At 38.9% G+C, this 24556-nt stretch overlaps 1 protein-coding gene across 3 annotated transcripts; it reads left to right on the top strand.

Moving 5' to 3' along the window:
* Window positions 1-11266: 11266 nt before the first annotated feature.
* Window positions 11267-24264, top strand: LOC109981701 (tubby-related protein 1-like). 3 transcript variants are annotated; one of them, XM_065955177.1, is made up of 15 exons: window positions 11267-11306; window positions 11431-11490; window positions 12018-12066; window positions 15324-15456; window positions 15568-15678; window positions 15767-15895; window positions 18526-18645; window positions 18857-18991; window positions 19079-19161; window positions 19248-19412; window positions 19575-19687; window positions 19794-19902; window positions 20030-20128; window positions 21626-21797; window positions 22772-24264. In XM_065955177.1, exons 2-15 carry the CDS (start codon window positions 11444-11446, stop codon window positions 22903-22905), a joined length of 1599 nt encoding a protein of 532 aa, XP_065811249.1. In that variant the 5' UTR covers window positions 11267-11306; window positions 11431-11443; the 3' UTR covers window positions 22906-24264. The 3 variants fall into 3 exon arrangements, with proteins under 3 accessions (XP_065811249.1, XP_065811250.1, XP_020486269.2); XM_065955178.1 differs by having other exon boundaries at window positions 11272-11306; window positions 12021-12066; XM_020630613.3 differs by lacking the exons at window positions 11267-11306; window positions 11431-11490; window positions 12018-12066 and adding an exon at window positions 12412-12570.
* The last annotated feature ends 292 nt before the right edge of the window (window positions 24265-24556 follow it).

Genomic DNA, 24556 nt, shown 5'->3' with positions numbered 1-24556 from the left:
ACAATATTTGTTGTGTAGGTGGGCCATTATGTGTGGTTCTCTAGGGACGCATGATTAGGTCCAGGATAATTTTTTGTATTGGTATAGGAAGCTTAACACTGCTCCATCTGGAGAAGTTATGGCTATGAAGCTCACCATGGTTTTACATATGACAATATAATTTTTTTTTGTTATAACTTTGTGTAAAAACCAGATAATATATCTAAAGTTAAACAAGAACTACAAATGCTCTTTCTCCACATTGCATCATGTCATGATCTAATCAGCAGTGTTTCTCAAAATACTTCCAAATTTCAAATCAGGTGTCCCCATTGATTTATTAAATAATCAAAAGTCGGTCAGAACTAACATTTGTTTGTAAATCTCAATTGAGTGTTATACTGTACTGTAACCATTATTTTGGACGTAAATTGTAATTCACAATCAGAATATGCTCTTCTTAACCACAGCCCAGTAAGGCATGCAAACAGGTACTCGTAGATTTATGAATCATTCTTACCTGGATTGCATCCAACTACATCTCGTTTGTTATTGGGCACATCAATTTTTCCACAAGAGCTACTTAGAGGTAAACAGTAATAAGCTCTTCCCACAAGTCCATTGGTAACAAGAACTAAAGCAAATGCTTATCACACCCGGAAGTGATGGTTTCACTGTGACATCCCAAAGCTATTGATGAAAGGAAAATGGCCGCTCTGTTGCAGAGTGTAATGATGATCAGAGCTATCAATCCATGACCTTCATTTACGAGTCACTCAGAACAATCCACATGCCAATCAACAGATCACTGACAGGATAATCTAATGTTGTTTCAAATAAAGATGGCTACAGTAGCTCATCTTACAGTTTCAAAATCTACAACTTATTCAGGATATCCGTGTTGCCAAATAAATCCGTGCGATAAAAAACGGAGAATTTAGTAGATGAAAGCATCAAAAAAAATACCTAGAACAAGTTGGCGTTGGTCCATGATGGTCGTCGGGATACAGGGGACGACTGTGCAGGAAAAGACTGAGACTGGTTCCTTTAAGCGGTTCTTTCCAATATTTGGTGCCAAGAAAAGGGCATTGTCTGCGTGCCAGGCTGAATCTCAATGAGACAAAAAGGGGGTGATGTCGTGGATGCAGCATGGCAGAACCCACCGCTGAGGGGGGTGGAGAGTACTGGCAGCCAAGCAATGGGAGGATGCCATGTCAGAAAGAGGGTTTGATACCGCACAATAACATCTGGTGGCATAGCTTGCTGCCAGATGCTCTGTGCAGCGTCCGTGCTGTGTGAGCTAGTTGATCACACATCTAAGAAAGGTCCATAGTTTCATAATCAGACTTTGACCATATGTTGGACGAGTGCTTATAGTCTGTATAGGGTTTCAGCTGAGTCACATCATATGTGATGCATATTGTTTAATAAACTGAGGTCAGCAAGAGTTTACATCCTTGCAGGCTGACTCGGTCTGCCATACATTACATGTTCTCCCACAGTAACTGTTTGACATCTTTACTTCAAACAAAGTTTCTACATTTCTTGTAGTTACAATTGAGCTATCTTTTATGTTTCAAAAGAAGTATTTGCAATCGTAATCCTCAGGAGTGATTGTTTCCAGCCTTCCTGTACACTAACTCTTGAGTACAATAAAGTCACAGTATTAATTCACAATTTGTTGGTGTTGAGCTTATCATCAGCATTAACTTCAAACTAGAAAGGATTAGGGGATATTTTTGGTGCTGAAATCAATCATGACAATGTAATCTTCATTAATAGTCAGGCTTTATACCTGTTAATGCAGTATCTACATGTACAGTAGAGCCTACTATTCAGATTATAACCGGTTTAAGAGCCTAAATAGAATGATATTGCTTCATATAAAGGTGACTTTTGGAGGAGAGGTGAAACCTCATCAACAACTTCAAATAAGTCCAGTTGCCTGGACTTGTATCAAACTCTAAATTAACCTTGATCTGGATGATGGCGAGCCTTCATGGACATTCTGGAAAGTGTTGCTTGTATTACTGTGGTGAACAGACTAGAGAAAGCAATCTTCATTGAGCTGATAAAACATGATATTAATATTGTTGCATGGGTTGGTGCTGATAGGTAGTCCTTGAGGAAGCTGAATGAATGATGTATTATTACTTTAGTGCATGTCAAACAGCTTTTCCAATTGAAAGCCTAGAATTGAGTAAACCCTGTATTGTATCAAATTGTAAACAGTGTATCCACACATCTTAGACAAGAATGATTAAATCAGAATTTGAAAAAAAAATAGCAAAGTTTTTGTAAGAATTTTGTTATTTCTTATTCCTTACCAAGTAATCATCTCAAGACCCCTACATTAATTTTCAGTCCCCTCGGAGAAAACGTTGATACACAGTTGAATATCTGGTCCTAATTTGAGAGAAATGGGCCCCACATTATGTCATGGCTCTATTAGATGGACTGACTTTAGTTTTAGGGCCTCAGGTCAAACCACTAGAAGAGAGAATTACAAGTCCAAATAATGACATGAGCGTGAAATTAAGTACTTCTGTACATGCAATGACTATCATGTAGGTTAACAAAATAATCCTCTTTTTTTATTAGTCTAAGAAACATAGAAACCATGGCAAAATATAGTCTTTTGGAAATACATGTACTTCCCACTGATCTCAACAATCTTAAGCGCCTGTTAGTTCTCCATTTCAGGTTGCTTCCAAGCAGCAACCTCTGGTGTCAAAAAATGAAGCCAGTGCTGAGGTGTAAAACACTGTAGTTCCTCCAGTGTCCACTTCCTCCTGGAAGTCCAATACACAACCATTAAAAAAAAGCCAGAAATAAACTTGTTTACAGCTTGGTTCAAAAAAACGAATTCGGTCTGAATAAATCAAAAAACGATGTAAGTGGACACAGGCCCTAAAGAGTGATCATCTTAACCATAAGTAATTTGCATCATATATTTAAATTCTGATGGACATTTGGGCATTAATGGTAGACTCTGGGCTAAAATAACATTTTCCAACACTTCTAATTCTGGTGCGAAGGACTTTTACCTTGAAGATATCTAGTTACTGGCAGTCATTTTTAAGATCTTTGCTTTGTTTTGTTTGTAGTGTTTTATTAGTGTAATGAGGCTAGATGACTTTTGTTAGGTATTACATTTAGTCACAATCTTTGGCAGTTCCCTGTCTTTTGGCCTGTGAGTCTTATCCACATTCTTTTGTATGTATAACACTGATTTATCTTTATTACTCAAGTAAAAAAAAAAAAAAGATAATAATACTTTTGGGCAAATTAAGCAGTTTGAGTGCAATGAGTGCTTAAAGGCTTTATATTTTTTTGATCCAGCAGATGTCGCCCTTGAGCACCAGCATGAAACCAAAACAACTCGCGGTGCATTGTTGTGTTAGCGTGCTAATTCTAGCGGTCTTTATTATGCTCGTATCTTCACACTGCATGTAAATTTACCCAAAATGAGCGTGATCTAGAAACGCAGTTAAGCAGTGAGTAAAGTATGTTATTCTTCTTTTCTCTAGTCCCTTAATTAAACAACTTTTATTTGCGAGGGGAGGAGTCAGCCGGCCGTCCCGACACTATAAACAAACTGAAAATATGACTCGGAAAACTCGGAAACCATCACAGACAGTGGGACTCGGGTGTTACACCCATTGTAGACAGTCATTACTCACAGAGTTATTTTCAGAGGATATACTTGATTTCTACATTTAAGTTTTAAAATCACATATAAAGCCTTTAAGTAAGAAAATCACACTACAGTGTTTTAAAGATTTTGACTGAACTTTTGTCATACCTGGTCCTATCCTGTTAGGGGAATCAGCCCATCTAATGTTCCACACTTGCTCAAAACAAATATGAGGAAACTAAAATCTGTGTGAATACTTGTGGACCTCCCAGATGTTGTTCTCTCAAGACTTTTGCTCTAAACTACTGCCGTTCTGAGTGGTAGTTTATGTAAAATAGCCATGGTCAATAGTCAGATCAAATACTGTTTATGACCCACTGAAACAGTTTTGCTGACAAACAGGAAGAGCTGAGTGTGTATGCAGTATGACCTGAGAATAGCAACAACCCCCCCAAAAAAGAGACTTTGATCCTGGTAACCTCAGAGTCTCTCTAACCATGGGGAGGAGAGAAACCCAAATAGCGGAGGATATGGTTTTTTAAACATGTCATCAAGCGGCACAGAAAGTTCATCTGAGGAGAGCTGTGGGGGAGGAGGAAACAAGTCAATTTTCTCTCTCTCTGCCCATCCTCCCTGCACCCCCCCCCCCCCCCCCCCCCCTTCCCTGTTTGCTTCAAACACTATCTCTACTGTATGGTATGCAATAATCCATGACACAGATCTAAAACCTGTGAGTGTGTACAAACAAATACACTGATCTGCACGTAAATGAACATGTGCCACGTTTTTCAGCTTGTAAAAGTTCACGTTAGAGTGAAGTCTGTGAAGTCAAAAAGTGAATAGATATTGATTAATTCTACCTTTGTTAAAAGCATTTTGTGCTTCTCGGATGTTTAAAATATGCAGACAAACTAAAAAATGTTTGATCTGAAACGGAGACCCTGCAATCTTACATTACAAGCCCCTTCATGTATAGAACAATACTTGCAACAGAGAGATCTGGTTCATACTGGTTTGTGAACAGGTCTATCAAACTGCAGCATTCAAAATCGCTTCAGATAACTCTGTGATATTCCTCTACAATTCAAAATATATATAACATATATATATAAGGCGCATTTTTTTCTACATGTTTTCTCCACCGATAGGGGATTCTTTTTGTGGTTTTGTGGTTCACAGTGAAACGTGGCCACAGCAAGGCCGAAGGACACTTCATGTTGGCCATAATAAATCTATGTAGCAATCCTGCAACACAAAAAACATGTTTAATAAAAACCTCTAAATGCCTTTTATCCAACAATTTTCTGTGTGAAACTTACAGAGGTAGTTATTACTTTTGATTGGGTGATTTTAACCACTGGTGCTGTCGTTCTTTTTGGCTTCGGCTTATTAGGTGCAGTAATGCAACCCTGAAAAATCTACTCAGGCCATGTAGTTTATTGAACAGCTCTATACAAACAGACTGCTCATTACAGTAACTTTGTGTAAACGATTGAATTTGTTTATGCGAAGAAGTTGATACATATTTAAAACAAATCTCGTGTGTTTCAGTCGAAAACAATCATGGCGAATATCAGGCATTGTGTGCGGTACAAGCAAGCAGACACGTGTACAGTTTGGAAGGTAATAATACAAGACTTTTAGGACTGTAACAGAACCTTTTGACAGAAGTATTCATCACAATGCAATGAAAAGGGCCGAATATCAGCAGAAAAAAAAACTGAGAAATACCTGGAGGTGACTTTTACGAATAGGTCACGCTAGTGTTCAGCCGCAGAGAGTTAGGCCGTGGTGGCGACGGAGAGACAAAAAAAAAAAAAAAAAAACGTGCTACAAATGAGACAAGAATGCATTTCCACATCCCTCTCTTTGGCCTGCAGGACGAGGGAAAGGCTGAGCAGTGTTCTAAGCGAGAAACCCCACTCGAACAGGGGCTGGGGCTTGAGAGCAGTTTCTGGGCCATGCCCTTCTCTCTCTCTCTCTCTCTCTCTCTTTCTCTCTCTCTCTCTCTCTCTCTCTCTCTCTCTGCCTGCCCACTTCTGCCCCGCTGCCAAGAGCGAGACACAGCAAGAAAGAGAAGGAGAAGAGAAATTGTGCTTACACGCTCTTATTAAAGATATAAACTCCACCTGGAGTATGCAACACGGCCCAGTTTGGCTTTGAAGTAAAGTCAAGGAGTACTTAGTAGATTACTTGTCATCAGAAATACATCTCACTTGGCTGTAGGCTTAGGGGCTCAGAGCGGGGAAAGAATCAGAGAGAGAGAGAGACAGAAATAAGTTATAAGATATCAGAAGTGAGTACTTACGTGCTGTCTTGTAATGAGGCCAAGAAGACAGTTAGTCAGCTAAACAACAGTGCCAAATATTCCAGGGCAAATGAGTTAAAATCTTCTCTCAGAGTCGTGCAGTAAAGTCTTTTGTCAGCACTTGGCTTCAGTCCCAGGTAGTACATGCCTCACAGTTCCCATTTTCGGTAGTCACTCCGGACGTCTTTAGTTGTTCTGCACCTGCCTGTGTTTTTGTTCGGCTTTGTAGCAGAGTCGGTACAAAAGAAAAGTATCCTTTTAGACTCTGGTTTAATTTGTTTGTACTTGTGAATGGGAACTGGTGTTTACTGTCAACATAACAAGCCAAACGAGAGAGCCGGGATGTTTAGCACATCACATCCAAAAGTAACAAAGTGTGTCACAGATCTGTGAAGTGAAAATAAGGGCAAGAGTAGGGTCAACTTTAAGGAAAAGGCAATTGAAAGAGAATAGATGCAGTAAATTAATCCCAGTCCTAAAGAAGCCCCAAGCTTAAATTTTAAATTTGTCCACACCAGAGTGCCACAGAGACTCATTGGATCTTTCCTCAGGCAATATCCAGGACAGCTTCCTGTGTGACGTCACTGGCTCCTCATTTTATAACATTTATTCCCAAAACACGGACTAAAAATGCTTCTTTCCTCAGGCATTTATGTGCATAATCTTGAAGAATTTGTTGTTTACATGAACAAAAAATGCAGAATAAATCACTGTCCTGACATCTCAGGCGGGTCGAAGAATAGGAGAGAGGAGGAGAGGAGCTGCAAACTCTCTTTCAAAATCTTGACTCTGTGTCTTTCTCTTCCTGCTCGCGAACACTGAGCTTGTAAAAGTTTCAGCTGCAAGAGTTTGGGCCAGCCTCCATTGGCACCGTTTCAAAAGAGCAGTGCCTGTTTCAGAAAAACAGAAGGGGACAAGTCTGCAAGGGGAGCGATGGCTCTTTGCAATCTCTCTCTCTCTCTCTCTCTCTCTCTCTCTCTCTCGGGGGGCTCAGAGCAGTGACCGCTCTCAGGACTTTTTCTCTTTGCTCTCAGGGTAAATATGCCAACTCGGGCCAGCTCAGCCGTTCAGGCATCTGGTCCTTAACGACGAGAGATCGCTCCAATGAAGCTGCTGTGTATCACAGACACCAAGAGAATAGGAAATGCAAGCTACAGCACTATTTCCTGGATACTTTGTCCTCCATTTCAGATGTGTGTCAACCTCTCACGAGGCTTGGCGCTGCTTGTGTTACAGTTCACACCAGGTTCTGGCTGCTCTGCCGTTTAGTTCTGCTCTCATAGCGTAAGGCATTCTCATTGCTGCACTTTAAGTTCCCCAAATTAGCTATTTGTCTTTGCAGTACTTGTAAAGAATGAAGCAAATATGCATATTAAACAGGTTCATTCATTCTCTTATTCAATGTGTAAGTTGTTCCCTTTATGATGTGCTTGATTTACTGTCGTTCTTCTCTCTTCCCTGCTGGATTAAAAGCTGTGCAAATGTTTTAAAGCACTTAAGTGTGAACTCCAGAAACTCAATGACCCTTCACACAGTTATCTATGCAAATAAAAGGGTGTAAAAATCACATGACCTACTGTAAACAGTTAAACTTATGGGAAACTACTGCTCCTTCCCAGAGGTTACATAAACACAGTTGTGTTTGGAATTTACTGTAAGCAGCTGTACACAGAAAGCTGCAAGCAACACTTTGTATTCTGAAAAAATACATGCTGTCAGCTGTTTGATAAAAATATCGCTTCATTTTTGCATTATTGTCAAAGCCTGAAACCCATCATATATCACTTCAATCCTCAAGTCATGAAAATTTTCCAATGCATAATTCTTCCTCAATGCATGTGTGCGACAATGTATTACATATAGTGTACTGTGGATTGATTTAGCCTTAAGAGTCTCCATGGCGCCTCTTTTCTCCTCTGGGACCATCCATTCGAGAGCCTGGCTATAACACAGGGCTGATGTCAGTGGCCTGCTCTACATTTTTCTCTCTCCTGAATGTCAATATGATCCTCTACTATGTCGCTGCACATTTTATTAACAACAAAGAAACAACAAAGAGTGTCTTTCATATGCTTTTTATTAGATGTGGCGCACTGGTCAAGTCTTCATGAGGAACTTTCGTTTCACCATTGCTTCTAATCAGTTCACCAAGCCAACCCTGCAGGTCCAGTGAAGGTCACATGTATTAAAAAGATAATCTTTTGATGAGTGGAAAAGAAACTAGGGTTCTGTGCATTTTGTCAACTATCAACTAAATGGTTAAATGTGGGTTGTTTTCTGATTGTTTTCTAAGAATGAGTCTTGTCAGTTAGGTTGAATTTAAATTTCTATTTAATCGACCTGGGAATTAGTCATTAGGACTATGCCAAAATAAATGTGAAACCTCAGCTCCTGAGACAGCAACAGGAAGGTAAAAAACAGGTTTATGTGCCCCATAGGCCATAGTCCTCCAACTGAGCAGCCCAGGTTCAAGTCCGACCTCTGGCTCCTTTTCGCGTATCAACTATTGAGGTAAAAAAGTTCAATGTAAATTTAAATCTAAAAAACAAAATACAGGTTTACGAAGTGGGTTACTCAGGGGAAAGCATATATTCATGTTGGGTGAAGATATGTAAGCATTACAAAATGTATGTGGAGTTTCATTGAACATTTCAGTTGACCACCTGAACCTCACAGATAGAAATAAAGTGATGAGATTTATTTTATCATCACACCCCAAAACAACTAAAACTCCATCAGAGGCCCAACTAGCAGAAATGATAAGTGGCAGGAATTACTTACTTCTTACAATATCTTTTCCAATTAATAGGTAGTATGTAATAGAGTTGTTAGTCTATAGGTTTTTGCAAGTCAATACTATGGTCTACAGGAAAACATCTCTAGATTGATACTTTAAACATTAATTTTCTTTAGGTTTGCTTCTTGGTCCGCAGAAGGCTTCACCCCTGACTGAAAACTCAGTTCATGAGATGGTACGTCCAAAATGATAAGGATCTCAGCTCTCACTTGATTGATATGTGACTTAAAGGTCTCCACCACATGAACCTACAAAAATGTTTTTTTACCCTCTCGTCCAGCTATTGGCACCTCTAGTTAAAAAACAAACAAACAAAGATGGGGATGGCCGGTATGACAAACTCTTGGCTTCAATACAGAAGTTCATAAACCAATGGGTGACATCATTGTGGACTTATCAGTCTTTGGTTTGTCACTGATCCTTTTCAAATGATAGCTACACTGTCTGGCCCCACCTTCAGGCCAAAGTTATATAAGTATTAATTGCACAAGATATGTGAGTTTGAGAATATTACCTTTTTATATCTAAACTCTTCAGGATGTGACCTTGGTTAATCAGTGTGAGATTGATGGCCTTATTTCATCTATTTTTGCACCTCAATAGCATCTTTCCATTTATAATAAATGGACGAGACCTCCTGCCATTGTCTTCTTTTTCTAACCCTCCACCTTTTTGGAACAGTTCCTCCTGTGGGGATGGATTCATTTAGCCCGGACTTTCCTGTTTCGTCTTCATTGTTTGTCCTTCCTGAGATATGGACCTTCTCTTGGTTGATGATTCACCCGTCTTTACAATGCCACCGGGTTCACGTCCTCAACAACGTGCCGTTTCAGCATTGAACCCATGGATGAACTAAACTATAATCATCATCATACCCCCCCCCCCCCACCCCCCCACCCCTCAAATACACACAGGCCACTGCCACTGGAAGCTCTACCTTTGTATGTTCAGTATAATTCTTCTTGGCTTAATGTTTGCACAACTGCTTGGAATGGTCCCCGTTCCACCATAACTTTGATTCATGTGTTTTCATTTCATCCAGGCTTGTTGTTACAGTTGTTGGTGTAGTAAGAGCTGCTATTACTGCCTCTCATGCTGCCTGAGCCGTGTTTACCATCTTGCACGCAGCAATAAAACAAAGCTGACATGAAAACAGTTTGGAAACGGAGCGTATGGTGAGAAACTCACTGTCTCTTTAAGATCCTGATTTCTTCTCTACGACTCCCTGGAGGTCGTTGGCCTTCCTTAGGCCGCCTGCCAACTGCCATGTTACTGTCAAATGTTTGCAGAAATGCCAGCAAAGCCATTAGTCTAGACTCTTTTCAGCAGTCAGCGCAGACTGGATAGAGAGACACAAAGGGCTCTGGCCTTATAAAACTACTAACTTTTGTTTCTTTATTTCCTCTCACATGAGTTGGTGGTGTTCACTTCAACTGTGAAAACTTTCCTCCCTTCTCCTCCTCTGAGACTCAAAGCCAGCATTACAAATCAACCTTTAAAGCGGATAATTGTTTTTTTCAAACTTTTTAGATATAACTATTGACGTTCGTTTATGGTATTTATTTGTTTTATGTATTATTATTTCTAAATTTGTTGAAAAAATGAAACCATTAACAGCACCTTCTTGTGCCCCCTGGTGTCTCACAGCTGTGTCTTGCTTTGTTGTTGTTTTTTTGTCTCTTGGGGTGCAGCAGCATCTGGTGGCTGACTGAGGAAATCACACTTTTTTTTACATGAACTTTGATGGAACAGTTTACTGATCAACAGGTTTTCCAGCAAACCCCCTCCAGTTACATATGGCTGACATCACAGTCTATGATATATATCGAGACAACGTAAGCTTAAACGGTAATGACTAGTATTTACACAGGTGAAAAGAATGAGGGCCTGAGTTTATGTGAGAAAATACTTTGTTCCTTTTAGTTTTCTGTTGGGTATTTGGAATAGTCACTGAAAAGAACCTATGTACCAGCTCATGCTGTGCTAAGAGGTCAGAGAAATAACAGAGAGACAGGCTGTACAGTGCATTAGAATGAGTCAGTTAAATCTTTAAAAGTTTATTCATACAGAGACTAGTCATAAAAACATTCTGGAAGCAAATGTAAAAATTGTTCAGGTATCCTCCAGAACGGGAGTGTGCTGTCATGTCTTTATGGTTCTGTTAAAATCCCTGGAATCTGAGTTCTGTGCAGTTTAAGATGATCAATACATATTTTTTGGTTCATGCAGGTTCTAAGGATTTTGTAATAAATTAGGAATTATTATTGTATCCCTCAATCTGTTTCACTTTCCCCCAGTGAAGTGAAATTTACACTCGGGCCTGCCTTCTTTTTCTCTATGAAAATCCTAGAAATGCTCACAGATGGTGAGTAGCTGATTAGAGTAATCCTGGTCGACGGGTCAGGGCATCCCGGATGTGTGGACGTCCATGTGGGGGAGACCTGTTGCTTTGTTAAAAATCCTCTTAGAAGTTGAGTCATGTGACCTCTCTGTGGGCAGCAGGATGTGTATGGAGCCCTGTGGTCATTCATAAGCTGGATGGAGACACTCACTCTGCTGCAAAGAAAGAAAACACTGCTTACCTGGTGAGACATTGTATAAATACATGTTTTATCTTCAAGCTGATATACATGTTACACACTCGTGTGAATGCAGTCGATATCCTTATGTCTGGAAACTTTTTTCTGTTTCTCTTCTTTCCTCGTTTAGACCAGATTCTGCCATGCCCCTCCACAATCACACCGTCAAACAGGCGTGGACACAGGACAGGTACGTATGTCAACACACAACAACACAGATCTTTGCAAATCTGTTATCCAAACATTTCTCATCTCAGACTATCATCTCCTCATGCATTATATAAATTATTTGTAAGGCCTTGAGAAGTCTTTTGAATGAATGTTACTGCTGTCATACACACACTTCTACTGGTACTAGCTAATGGAGCTTAACCAATCAAACATCAAGGGACAGCTTTTGTCGTTGTTGTCAGGCAGACAGCCTTAGGTCCAATTCCCACACCCTGTGTGACCTGTTATTGGAAGGATGACACTTTGCATGGCAGAACTCACTGTGAATATTAACAAGAGACATCATTTTTTGACACTAAATTGGTCTCATGTAATCTGTGGGTGGGACAGTATGGCCATTACACCCTGGCCTTCATCCAATAGTTGACATTTAAACATGTATGAGAAAGCATTGCTTGTTTATGTTATCATAAAGTATGTCTAGCAAATAACTAAATATAATGACAAAAATTTATAATAAGACATATTGTCATTGTTTTGCCTCAGCAGTCAAGAGGATGAGGATTCTGCTTCAGCCCCACAGCTACAAGTTCAGGTAGATTTTTTAAGATTTAAATTGATAAATCGTGAAGTTTTCTTAAAATGAGTTAAAAACTGGAGACAGTTAAAATGTATGGATGTGCTTAAGTTACAGATACGACTAGCTGAAATACAGTATAGTAGTTGTGAACAAACAATTTTTTACAAACGACTTGTGACAGATGTTGTGTTGAGGATGTTAATTAATATCCCGTACATCAATACTCATTTGAGGTCTCTGTATGGTGGACTCAGGCGTATAAACAAGTAAATAAGTCGTCTCCCTCCTCCCGAGCCTTTGTTGGTTTCTCCCGTTGACGTGTTTCTACAGAGCAGATGGCTTTACACATAAATCCTATTAACAACTTTCTGCTGATGGCGAAGCAGTGAGTGTTCGGCTGTCTCACTCTTTCATTATCTCCACTGCCAAGCCTGTATTTCCATTTGGTTTTTTTTTCAACCACCAAAAATTATCTGTGCTTGATCTGAAGTCTGAGGCCACGCCATGTCTGCAGAGAAGGTAAAAAAGGGTGGGGCTGTGGTTTTGTGGATATTTTAATTAACTTTCAACAACAAGATAAATTCTAGTGTTCATTCAGCTGCTGAGTGATGACATGTAATGATATTTAAGAAGAGTTAGACTTTAGGGTTAGTATAATAAGAAAGAAATGACACATTAGCTGCTTTCCCATTACATGATTTCAACTTCCAAAGCAGAGTTTAGAGTTGTGTGAAATTCATTTTTAAGATATTTTCTCATTTTTTTGTTCCAGTAGATGTTAAATAGTTCAGTATATTAAGTCTGATGAGTCAAGACGAATCATTACTTAGAAAATAATCTATGACCAACATGTGAGGTAATTGCTATAAACACCAGCGCTGGAAGACAGACAGTCCCAAATAGACATTATTATTCAACTAATATGACTTGGACAAACTTCATATCTGCCATTCATTTGTATATTGATGAATGTTGCCAGTGTTTTTTGGAGCTCTTCTGCTACGCCATGCGTCTGTAAAAGCATGCATGAGGGATTGAAGGCTGTCAGTAATCCATTCACCCTCCACCCCTTACTGTGCTGCTGAGGTCACATTCAATCCAAAATACAACTGAAGCAGAATTTCCCTCGTAGTGCAACCTCTTTCTTTTCATGCATTTTCTTTTTACATGCATAATCAAATGCAGAAACGTGGCAGAAAGCAGTTTGTATTATTTAATGATGAAGGTAATTATTGGTTCATTTTTTTCAGTGAATTTGAATAATTCTGCAATGTATATATATATATATATATATATATATATATATATATATATATATATATATATATATATATATATATTAAAAGATCCAAAGAAAAGAGAAGCTCCAAGGTATTTGCAAGACAAAGGTTTTCTTGTGAGTTTTCAAACACGTGTCTGCACAGAGAGCTGAACAATCTCTGCAGTTGTAGGAAAGCCAATCAAGCCTCTGTCAACCGCTCATCAGAAATATATTACAAAATCACATTCTGCAACGTTAACACAACAATTTTTGACCACATAATAACAAAGGCCAAATCTGCTGCCATTCCTCTGAGTTGTGGACACAAATAGACTCCATCGAGGCCGGATCTACATCTAATAGGATTACCTGTCTCCGCTGGCCGCAATCACTCTGACCTGCTTCTTTGTGACCTGAGACAGTGACAGACAGGTCCTGTTCAGCTGTACAGATTGAGACGATTTAGTCTTTAGACTCATTACAAAACCTTGGGAAAAACACTTCTGGGTTGAGTTTTTATGCATTGACGAGTTTCTTATTTTGGTCCTGTTATAAGCTACACCTGTGTCATGTGATGCAATACAGCAATTCTCTTTTTTACAAAGTTTAAGATCTTTGACACTGTGAGAAAATATTAGGGTCCTTCATGTTTAGCATTGATGGCCTAGTGGTTGTGTTGTTTCTTTGTGCGTTTTAATGAAAGATGTTTCAAATATTCGGCCTCCCTCATGGACAAAACATGACAAACATTTCTCAATATTATGCAATTAAATTCACACTGTTGCAAACTATAACAGCAGTAATAAAGGTGTGGTTTAACCATTACTTGTCTGGCGGTGTCAAACAAAACTTCATTTATTGAATGATTGTTTTATTGAAATTGTACTTAATGAAGAGGTGGGTTAGTGCTCTCTGAAAAAGTTTTGGTAAGGCAAAATTGAGTTTTGACCAATGCATGTTAAAACACATAGACATTGTGTGGCTGGATTTAAAGGATCCGTCCTTTGATACCCCCACTCATGACCTCACCCCAAGCTCTCTGTAGACAGATGAAACCTTAAGCCCTGTGCAAGTAAATTGGGAAGAGTTATGAATTTTGACATTTTGATCAAACATGCAGAGAGTAAAGATCTTATCTGAAATCAACAGGGAAAAAAAGAGTCAACAAATGTATAACTGACAGTCTAGATTTATTTTGTCTCTAGTGGCTGCTCCACTATTTCTTGCACAGGGTAATATACTAATGAGTGGCTGTGGCTCAGTGGTAGTCATCTACTCACAACTGGAAGGTTGGGGGTTTGTTCCCCAGCTTATGAATAGGATTAGTTAATTCTGATGGTCTCACTACACAGCAGCCTCTGCCATCAGTGTGTGAATGTGTAGGTGTGACCTACGGTGTAAAAGAACTTTGAGTAGTCAGAAAGACTAGAAAAGCAAGACACAAGCTCAATTCCATTTACCATTTACTTAATACAAATATATAGTTTGGAATTAAGACGTGTTCGATGCTGTTTTTAAGTCTCTGTTCCCAAGAGGATAAAGTGACACAAAACTGGTTACAAAACTTGCTTTTAAGTGTTACTAAACTTTATTATCACTAATACTTTTAAATGTTTTAACTGTAACAAATGAAGGCTTATGCAAATATGTTGATTGTTTCTATTTCATGACTTCTTTCTTTATTCAATTTCTTTCCCTAAACTGCAAATTAAAGTCAATATAGACAACTTCACATGGACCTTTTCCAGAAGCCAGATGTATTTATAGCTTTATAAACCGTGTATGTTCTATGTCTGATTTTAAAGAAACAATATTAAAATCTGTAGCAGCAGTGAAAATATATCTTTTCTTTCCTCCCTTTGCTTCTCTTCACGTCTGACTTTGTAATGGTAAGTTCTTCTTCACTAAGAACGCTGCTTCTCTAGCTCTTCTATTTTTCTTTTATCTCTCACTTTCTTTTTTCATGAAGATTCAATTTTAATTTTGTTTTTATGTTAAAGAAAATCCAAAGAAGCCAAAAAAGAAGAAAGAGGAGGCTAATGGTACATCAGAAGCCAAGCTGAACAGCAAAGAGGCCAAGCCCAAAAAAGCAAAGAGCAAGAAAAATGAAGATGTAATCGAAGAGGAGAGTCCTGCCGTCCAAAGTGAGGATCCTCACTGACACTTTGACTATTGAAGCATTTCCTACAAAGATAGAAGATGTATTATTTAACTCTGACCACATTGGTTACACGCTGTCCTTGTCAACATTGTAGATGGAAAGAAGGTGAAGAAAAAGAAACCAGAAAAAGACAAAGAAGAACCAGAAAAGGAGAAAGAAAAAGAGCCAAAAAAGAAAGCCAAAAGTGCACCGAAGAAGAAGAAAGGTACATCATCAGTGCTGTGTTAAAACACACTCAAATAAACACTCTGACTCAACAACACTAAACATAAATCTGTCCTCCACTTCTGCAGATTCAGGCACAGATGACGACGACGATGATGACGATGAAGACAACCCTAAAAAGAAGACAAAGAAGAAGGCGACAAAGGACAGCTCTCTGTCAGCGAGTTCTGCCAAAGAGAAGAAATCTAAATCTAAAGGTATGACCAGAACACGAGACAACAGTTTTCTAAAGGCATTAACAGTGATGTGAGCAGCAGTTACAACACCAGCTTTATGTTGTTAAGAGGGTTGCACAATTTTATCCTCTAATGCTAAGTTAGTGAAAACACTGACATGGAAACAGAGGGCACAAAACACAGCAGTATGTGTACCATTCCAAAACAATCAATCATATCCTGAAAGTGCTCTTCTCAGTTCTACTCAAAATTGACACTTTAAGTGAAGTGTTAGGACAGATCCGTCTGATCGTCTTTAGTAGCAGTTTAACTCTGAAGATCTGGTAGATCATGAGGTTTATTTTTCAAAACTGTTAGAGCACATTTTCAGTTAGTTTTACCCAAATTTAGTAGACCAACTAGCTTGCTAACTAAAATGTAGAGACTTTGAAGTATTAAACCCTTGTCTGAGAGATGCTGCTGTTTCCAGAAGCGGCTGTGGCTCAGTTGGTAGAGTTGGTCGTCTCTAAATTGGAAGAATAGGGGTTCGATTCCCAGCTCCTGGAGCCACATGCCCGTGGGCAGAGTGATATACAAGCTCAAGTCCATTTACCATTGAACTGAAGTACCTGAAAATACTGCGTTATGTTTTGGTAAGAAGAGCTTTTTAGTAGCAACATTTGGTTTGGCAATGTCAGCCGGTTGGTTGGCCCAACACTTTAATGAAATATCTGTTGGAAAGATAAGATAAGAGAAGTCCTTTATTGATCACTCAGAGGTTGATTCAGCTGCTGCAACAACAAAAAGACAGAATAGCCAAGTAGACAAAATAGGGAAGATGGCAAACACAATAAGAAAGAATATTTTATATAAAAGTGACATGAAAGTTAAAGTAACATGGCATGTTCCCTTTCTTGCGTAATTCATTTTGATATAACTTTAGTGATCCCTAACATTTTTTTCCATACAAAGGCCAACTTTAAGTTTGTCCAATATTTTGGTTTATGACCAAATCCCTGTTTCTCCCCAGCTTTAGTTGTACTCAGTTAGCATGCTAATATTGTAAAGTAAAGAGCGTGGCCACATTGGCACTGTCATCATGAGTTTGCTAGTATGCTTTTATTAGCATTTAGCATAAAGTAGGGCTCTGCATTAGTGTAGCTTTACTAGCTAGCCCGTCTAGTACGGTCATATAACACCTGAACACGACAACTGTGACTTTCAGCAACTTTCATACAACAAATCATTCTTTCAAAGAGAATATGTTTATATCATGTGTCTTGAACAGTAGGGGAAGGGACATCCTTGGATGCATGTTTCCCATGATTCCGTTGGCTTGAGCTCAAATGAAAAGAGTGCCAGTGAGATGATGTATTTATACTTCCTTATTGGACTAGTGTATGTGTTCAGCTCAGAGTTGTTCACTCCTCCTGATCGTTTCGTTGGATCGTCTCCAGATCTTTTGCTTCATAGCTGAATTTAACCTCAACCTCAGAGCAGCCATCAGTTGTGTCAGCAATACACGCTCTGACATGTTTTCAGCTCCCTGCCCCTCCTGTACAGAGAAGGAAAGCAGTGTTTTTGGTAACCATGGAAATAAATATTTAAATATATCGGCTGCTTATTAATGGTTGCTGTGGATAGATAGCTTTTACAATTACTATTCACAGAAGATTCCTGGGCCCAGGCTCACAGACTCAGACAGTGTGTTGAATATTGGGGCATGCTTTTTTATTAAGATGACAAAGTGTTTAAAGAAATGGCACACTCTGGCTGATAAAGTAACATTTAGAGTAGTTTAAAACAGTGACTATACATAATTGAATAAATGTATTAGCTTAGCACTTAGCTGAAGTGTGAAGCTAAGCACATTTTTGGACCACATGCTTTCAATTCCTAAAGTTCATTATTGCCACAACTTTACAAACAGCCCCAACAGATGAGTAATGATGATGAGTAATCAAACAGTTAATCAAGACTAAAGAGCATGTTAGCATAGCTTCCTGCATATGGATGTTTATAAAGTTAGCAGTGACTTTATGACGACTGTCATCGAGTTTTAGAAAGGCCACAAAATGTTTGCAACTAGATACAAGTAAGGAATTTGGCACTTTCAGCTCTGGTCTCTCTTTAAAGTTATGCACTCTCGGTTTTGGTGGTTTGTATTCCTCGCGAGTAAACACTGACTGAGAGCAGAGTAAATATCTGCAAGTAATGTTTGTCTGCTTCCCAGTTTGCTTTATCAGCGGTTTCCTTTGCGTAAGATACTTTAACAGTAAATGATATCAATGAACCTAACAACCAAGTATGATTTTCTTCCTGGGGTAACCTGAATATTTTCAAATCCTTTGTCCCAAACAGAAGTTGTAAGAAAAAACAGAAGCAAATTCAAACTGAGCAAACAAAATCATTGCACATTTGAAATTTGCTCTGCTCATACAAATCTGTCTCAAGTTGTTGCTTATTGACTTTTTATTTGTTTTACACTTAGTCTACTCTTCTTGTATCTAACATCTCTAACACCTAGAGCAAAGACACTCACATTATTTGCCTTTGACAAAAAGGAGCTCCCCAGGCAGTGTGTGCTCACACGAGTTCTGATTGGGATCACATTCAAGGACAGGTGACATTTTTCAAACTTCACTTGTTTTTCTTTTCTTTTCTTTTTTCAGAGGACAAAGATTCTGATGGGAAAGAGAAAAAGTCCAAAACAAAAGACAAGGACAAGAAGAAGGAACCAGCTTCAATGTTCCAGATAAATGGAGAGAAAGACACAAAGAGCAAAAAGAAAGGTGTTTGTTTTTTGATCTACTCTCACAACTCCAAACTTTCCAAAGCCATTGGTACTCCTTTAATGTTCTTGTGATCGTGTAGCTTCCTTTACAGCTGTACCTGTACAGCATGACTGTTGATTTTATTTTCAAATGTGTCTTTAATGCTTAGTCAGGATCTTACAAGTGTATGAGGTTCAGTCAGGAATATTTTAATTTCTTCCCCGAGCAGCTGCTAAATCTGACAGCGACGAAAGTGAAGCGGAAACAAAGTCGAGCAAATCAAAGAAGAAATCCTCCGCCGGCTCAGCGTCCATGTTCCAAACATCAGGAGACAAGGACAAAGATAAGAAGACGAAGAAGAAAGGCAGGTTCACTTGAAACTTAACCCCCTTTTTTTTTTTTTTTTTTCCATCAGTGACAAGTATCTGATCAGTTTATATTTATATTTCAGCAAAGGCAGAAGAGAGTGATGATTCAGAGTCAGAAAAAGAAGAAAAATCCAAGAAGAAGAAGGGCAAAGGAAAGAAGAAAAAGGTATTTCAAAGCTCACAATCTAAAAGACATTTCAGTCATTTAAATTCATGTCTACGACGACATGCGACGATATGTTTCTTTTCCAGGAGAGATCTCCGTCACCTGAGATTGAGTTTGACGACTTGGAGAAGTTTGTGATGCAGCCGGCTCCGCAGGGCACGACCATCAAGTGCCGAGTGACACGAGACCAGAGAGGGATGGATAAGAGTCTCTACCCTCTGTATTACTTTCACCTGGACAACGAACAAAAGGTCAAAGTGTTAGGCATAGTTAAGGGGAATTGAGCACTTAATATGTTTTGCAATCTCAGAACAAGTTAGTGGATAAGTATTCATCCAGATCTAGAGTATAAAAAGTCAAACCAAATTAACTTGCTCTGTTTCTTTAAATCTAATGTTTTTTTTTGTGTGTAGACGTTCCTCTTGGCTGGAAGGAAACGTAAGAAGAGCGCTACATCAAATTACCTCATCTCCATTGATGCCACAGATTTATCAAGAGGAGGCGAGAATTTTGTGGGAAAGTTGAGGTACACTGCACTAATAAAAAAAAACATTGATTCAAAACAGGTACATGATGATGAACAGCCAAATTTTATTTTTTAATAATTGATTTTTCTTTGGTATTTTTTCAAGGTCTAATTTAATGGGCACAAAGTTCACAGTATTTGATAACGCTCTGAATCCAGAGAGAGCTCTTCCTGACCTGTCCAACGCACGCCAGGAGTTAGCAGGGATCATCTATGTAAGACATCTGAAAGCTCATAATAAACATTTAACTTTACATTACATTAATACTGTTTTAATGTTTTTTTCATTTTAACACCAAATGAATTTAAACATCAGATTCTACTTTTTACTTTGTGTTCCAGGAAACAAATGTTTTAGGGATGAAGGGTCCCAGAAGGATGACGGTTGTTATTCCAGGAATGGACAAAAACAACGAGCGGGTTCCTCTACGACCAAGAAATGTAGGAGTTTTTTTTTTTTTTTTTACTGGTTTGACATTAAATAGAATATATTTATAAACAATTCATTTAAAAATATATATATTGTTTCACAGGGAAAACATGTACAGTATATGTGTCTTAAAACAAACACACAAAAGGAATAATCTTCTACAGATTTATAAATTAATCGTAGTTCCGTATTTTTGAATTGGTGTTGTATGAGGTACTTGTCAATAGTAAGTGTAGTAGCCACAGGAGATGCCGGTCAGCTCGTCCTATTTCTTGAGAAACTGTACCATGTCATTCATCTAATTTAAAGAAAAACCTAAACATCCTTAATGTAAGCTATACTGTATTTGGACATTTTTAAGAGCATTACATTGGCATCAGCAAGCCATTATGCTTAGCACTTCTTCAGTTCACCACACTCGTCTTTCTTTGCCTGCTGCGCTCTTGGTCTACATTGTACGAGTCAACGCAAAATTTGCCTCGTAGACTTGTCGGTATATTGTGAATTTTGATACTTCTGCAGTGAAAGATGTGTAAAGATTATCGGACTAACACAGCACAGTGTGTAGCAGCAAGTGGCTGTAGAGTGTGAGGGCTGCAGACTGCAGGAGAATATAAGCCGCTGGTATCCTCTGATTCAGAAAGATCCAGAAGTATCGTTTTCACCAAGTCCCACCCGTCCAGGTAACTTGGGACTTCTCCTGTCCTCAAGTTTCCACAGTTTCACCTTCTCTCTTTCGGACCTGTTGAGTCTTCAGGTGCAGAAGATCAGAACAGCTGATCACTTTGCAGCAGGTGGAGGAAATCATATATGGTGTGCTGAAGTAGTGTTAAAACGTTGTGGCTTGATTATGACAAAGTAATGCTGTTAAAAATGTCCAAATGTAGCCTAAATCTTCCTTGATTATTTAGGTTGGTGGGTCTTTCAGTTAGCTATACTTAGTGCAAATGGCCCTTGTCTGTAGCCTAGCACTCCAGACAGTTTCTCAACAAAGGGGCAGAGCTGACCAGCATCTCCTGTGGTCGATACACTTATTATTAACAAGTGCCTCATATAACCCCACTTCAAAACTGACCTATCCCTTTAACCTGTCCCTTCCAGTATGTATTCACTTACTCCATCTGGGTTAGTGAATAGTTTATGTGATTAGACTGGCAGTTTGACCAAATCCCACATAGGAACCTGCTGGAAGTTATCTGTGGTGATCAATAATATGAGTAAACCTCCATCAGTAAAGAAAGTGGGAAATTGGTGTGAAATAATCAAGTACCGTATATTTACACTTGTAGAGTCATATGCATGATTCTACCAGATGATTCAGGAAACAAATAAGACATCCCAGAATCCTTTGCAGAGCACAATGTCAACATGTTATATTCATACTGCTCACAGGTAGATGTTTTCATTTTTCTGTATGCTATGAGAGCAACAAAGGTTAACATTTATCATATCACTCACTTGACTCTGTGTCGGTGTTTCCCTGACGTGCTTCGGTCATTTCATCACAGGATTGCGACGGCTTGTTGTTGAGACACCAGAATAGACGGACGGACAACTTGATCGAGCTGCGCAACAAGACGCCTGTGTGGAACGAAGATACGGCGTCCCATGTGCTCAACTTTAACGGCAGGGTCACCCAGGCCTCCATCAAGAACTTCCAGATAGTTCATAACAAAGACTGTGAGTACTGCCAGCTAGCTTCTAGGTGTCCCTGATGAGGACTCACAATTAGATATTCAGTTTTTCAACAAATAAATACAAAACATTCTACAAAAAAGTTACACAAAATCATGAAGACATAAAAACCTTGTGAAGTACTTTCCGATATGTTGGATTTGCTTTCTCTTAATATTTCTAAAATGTGGCAAAAATGTAGCATTTCTTATATTTGTCATTGTTTCAATAATAGACAGCAAACACATTTCAAAACAACCTACTTTGGTCAATCAAAAAAAGTTCTGTCCCAATCAGAAATAATAACAGACCAAATCATGCCTCTATGAACGACTTCTCCAATAATACCTCCCAACGGATGCTAGCATAGCGTGCTATGTGCTGGTTAATAATAAAGCAATAACTCGTTGTATTCACAGCACGGTTGGTTGTTGGGACGAGCATTTTGGTGCAGAATGAAGAATCTCAGTAGCTGTTGTTAGCATTACCCATTAAATTACAAACAGACATTTTGGGTGGAGATCGTCTAACTTTTTCTACGGCGTCACCACATGGTTGACATTGTTAGCTTTTAATAATATTATTCAGGCAGTAATAGAAAGGGAAATGATTAAAGTTGGTACATACATTCATTGTCCCCCCTCAGGTTACATTATAATCACTTAAGTCCTTCGGCCCTTCATCCACAGCATTCATCAGGTCGACCAGATGATCGGTTTGTGCTAATCAGCAACGTTAGCATGCTAACCTTCAAAGGAACTAAGTGTATGTGTTTGATCTTAAAACTTCTGAACACTAGCTTGTAAGCGTTGTCAATTTTAGCATCTTAGCATGCCAGTATTTCTTCCAGCACAACAACATCTTAGTATACGTGTTTTTATTTATTTCTAATGTTTCTCACCTGAACAAACTTCATTCTGTCGTTATTTAAGTAGATAAATGCTCCTTAGTTTTAAAACCCTCCTGATTTTCTTTTCCAGTGGACTACATTGTGATGCAGTTCGGACGTATAGCTGACGACATTTTCACGCTCGACTTCAACTACCCGCTGTGTGCCGTGCAGGCCTTCGCCATTGCTCTCTCCAGCTTCGACGGGAAGATCGCCTGTGAATAACAGCGGGGCTCACACAAAAACCTGAACCCACACCCACATCAGAACAACTCTTGTCTTTGGACACCGCCTTCAACGTTTCCTGTGATGGACTCTGATAACAGGTCATGGTTTAGTGAATGTGTCTTTACGTGCTGCGGCACTGTTACCCCTGTGGGTGTGTTTTTCACTCACAGTCTGAAGTCGGTCTCATATCATCATCTGATCTTGCCAACATGACATGGGAGAATTCTGGCTGTTGTCTCTGAACATAAACTTCTGGGTTGTTTTAGAGTATGTTGTCAAACCTGAATGATTAAGATTTTTGAAGATTACAAACGTCTTTTAAAGATGTTAGTGTTGTAGTACTCCAAATCGGTCTTGGTCTCGAGGCCGGTCTCGAGGCCGGTCTCGACTCAGAGTCAAAATCATTTTCACTCGGTCTTGTCTCGGTCTCAGGCTTGGCAGACTTATGGATTTTTTATCAGTCAAGATCACCACTGATTGGCTATTTTTGTCCATGTAATTACTGTGATTAGAAGGAAAATGCCTCTTTTTAAAAGAACAAATAACTTCAGTTCATTCATAATAACATTTTTATCCCTCAGTTACGGCCTTCCCGGTGTTACGATCTAAGTGAGTGAAACGTCCCCTGCACACAAGATGATGATTTTTCAGTGATATTTATCATCCTCGTCTTGGTCTTGTCTCGGTCTCACCCTGCCTTGGTCTTGGTCTTGGTCTTGGACTCGGCCTTGATCTGTAAATGTCTTGGTTTTGTCTTGGTCTCTGAGAACTCTGGTCTCGGGTATGTCTTGGTCTCGGTCAGTGTGGTCTTGACTACAACACTTAAAGATGTTAAACACTGTTATGATCTGGCTTTTTTTCTGGTCTGTATTGTATTTCTGTGAGTTGAGCTGTATCCACATACCAAAGGTCCCTTAATGTGACTTTAAAATACAAACACACCAAAAATGTCAAAGGGAGAATGGTCCTTTGAGGCAAAAATTGTTTTTTAAATTGAAAGTCACTCAAATCTCAATATTCTGAACCCTATTAGTTCAAATGTTTTTGTTACTCAGGAAATGTGTTTTATATTCTAAGACGAGAGTTTGACAAACTGTTGTCTTTTGGAGATCGTGGAACATAATTTGTAGGGCACAGCTTTTCTTAGAAGTGTCACATTTTGTAAAAGGGGTGTGCGTCTTTATGATTAGTTGTTTTATTGTCTTTGTTCACACAAAGTTAAAAAAATAGAAAAGTCTGATTAAGTTTTATTTTTCTGCCCATCTCAGTTTGGGACTACTTTCACTCTTGTAGGTGTTTTCTATATTGTGTCTTTTTCTGTTTGTTTGTTTTGTATAATGAAATTATTTTTCTGAACTCTGCCTTTGCTGTATTTCTTGTTTTATTGTAAACATATTGTCCAATGAAACATGTGTATTGGTTTCCTTTTCTGTTAAAATCTCTCATATGGATACAGTTTACTCAGGAACACACCCAAAGAGGCTTCGTAATTACAATGATGTCGTACCAATTCATTGATTTAAGCCAAAGTAACACGTAACAAAGACAACAACGCCCGTTGTTTTTAGGGTCCGACCGATATGAGATTTTTGAGTCTGATACTGATATCGATATGAGGAAGAGAAAAATAAACCGATAAATTGGCCGA

Source organism: Labrus bergylta, chromosome 5, assembly GCF_963930695.1.
Source record: "Labrus bergylta chromosome 5, fLabBer1.1, whole genome shotgun sequence".
In the NCBI taxonomy this organism is placed as follows: Eukaryota; Metazoa; Chordata; class Actinopteri; order Labriformes; family Labridae; genus Labrus; species Labrus bergylta.
The sequence above is the reverse complement of the archived record's forward strand: the minus strand, read 5'-3'. Positions and strand labels throughout refer to the sequence as shown.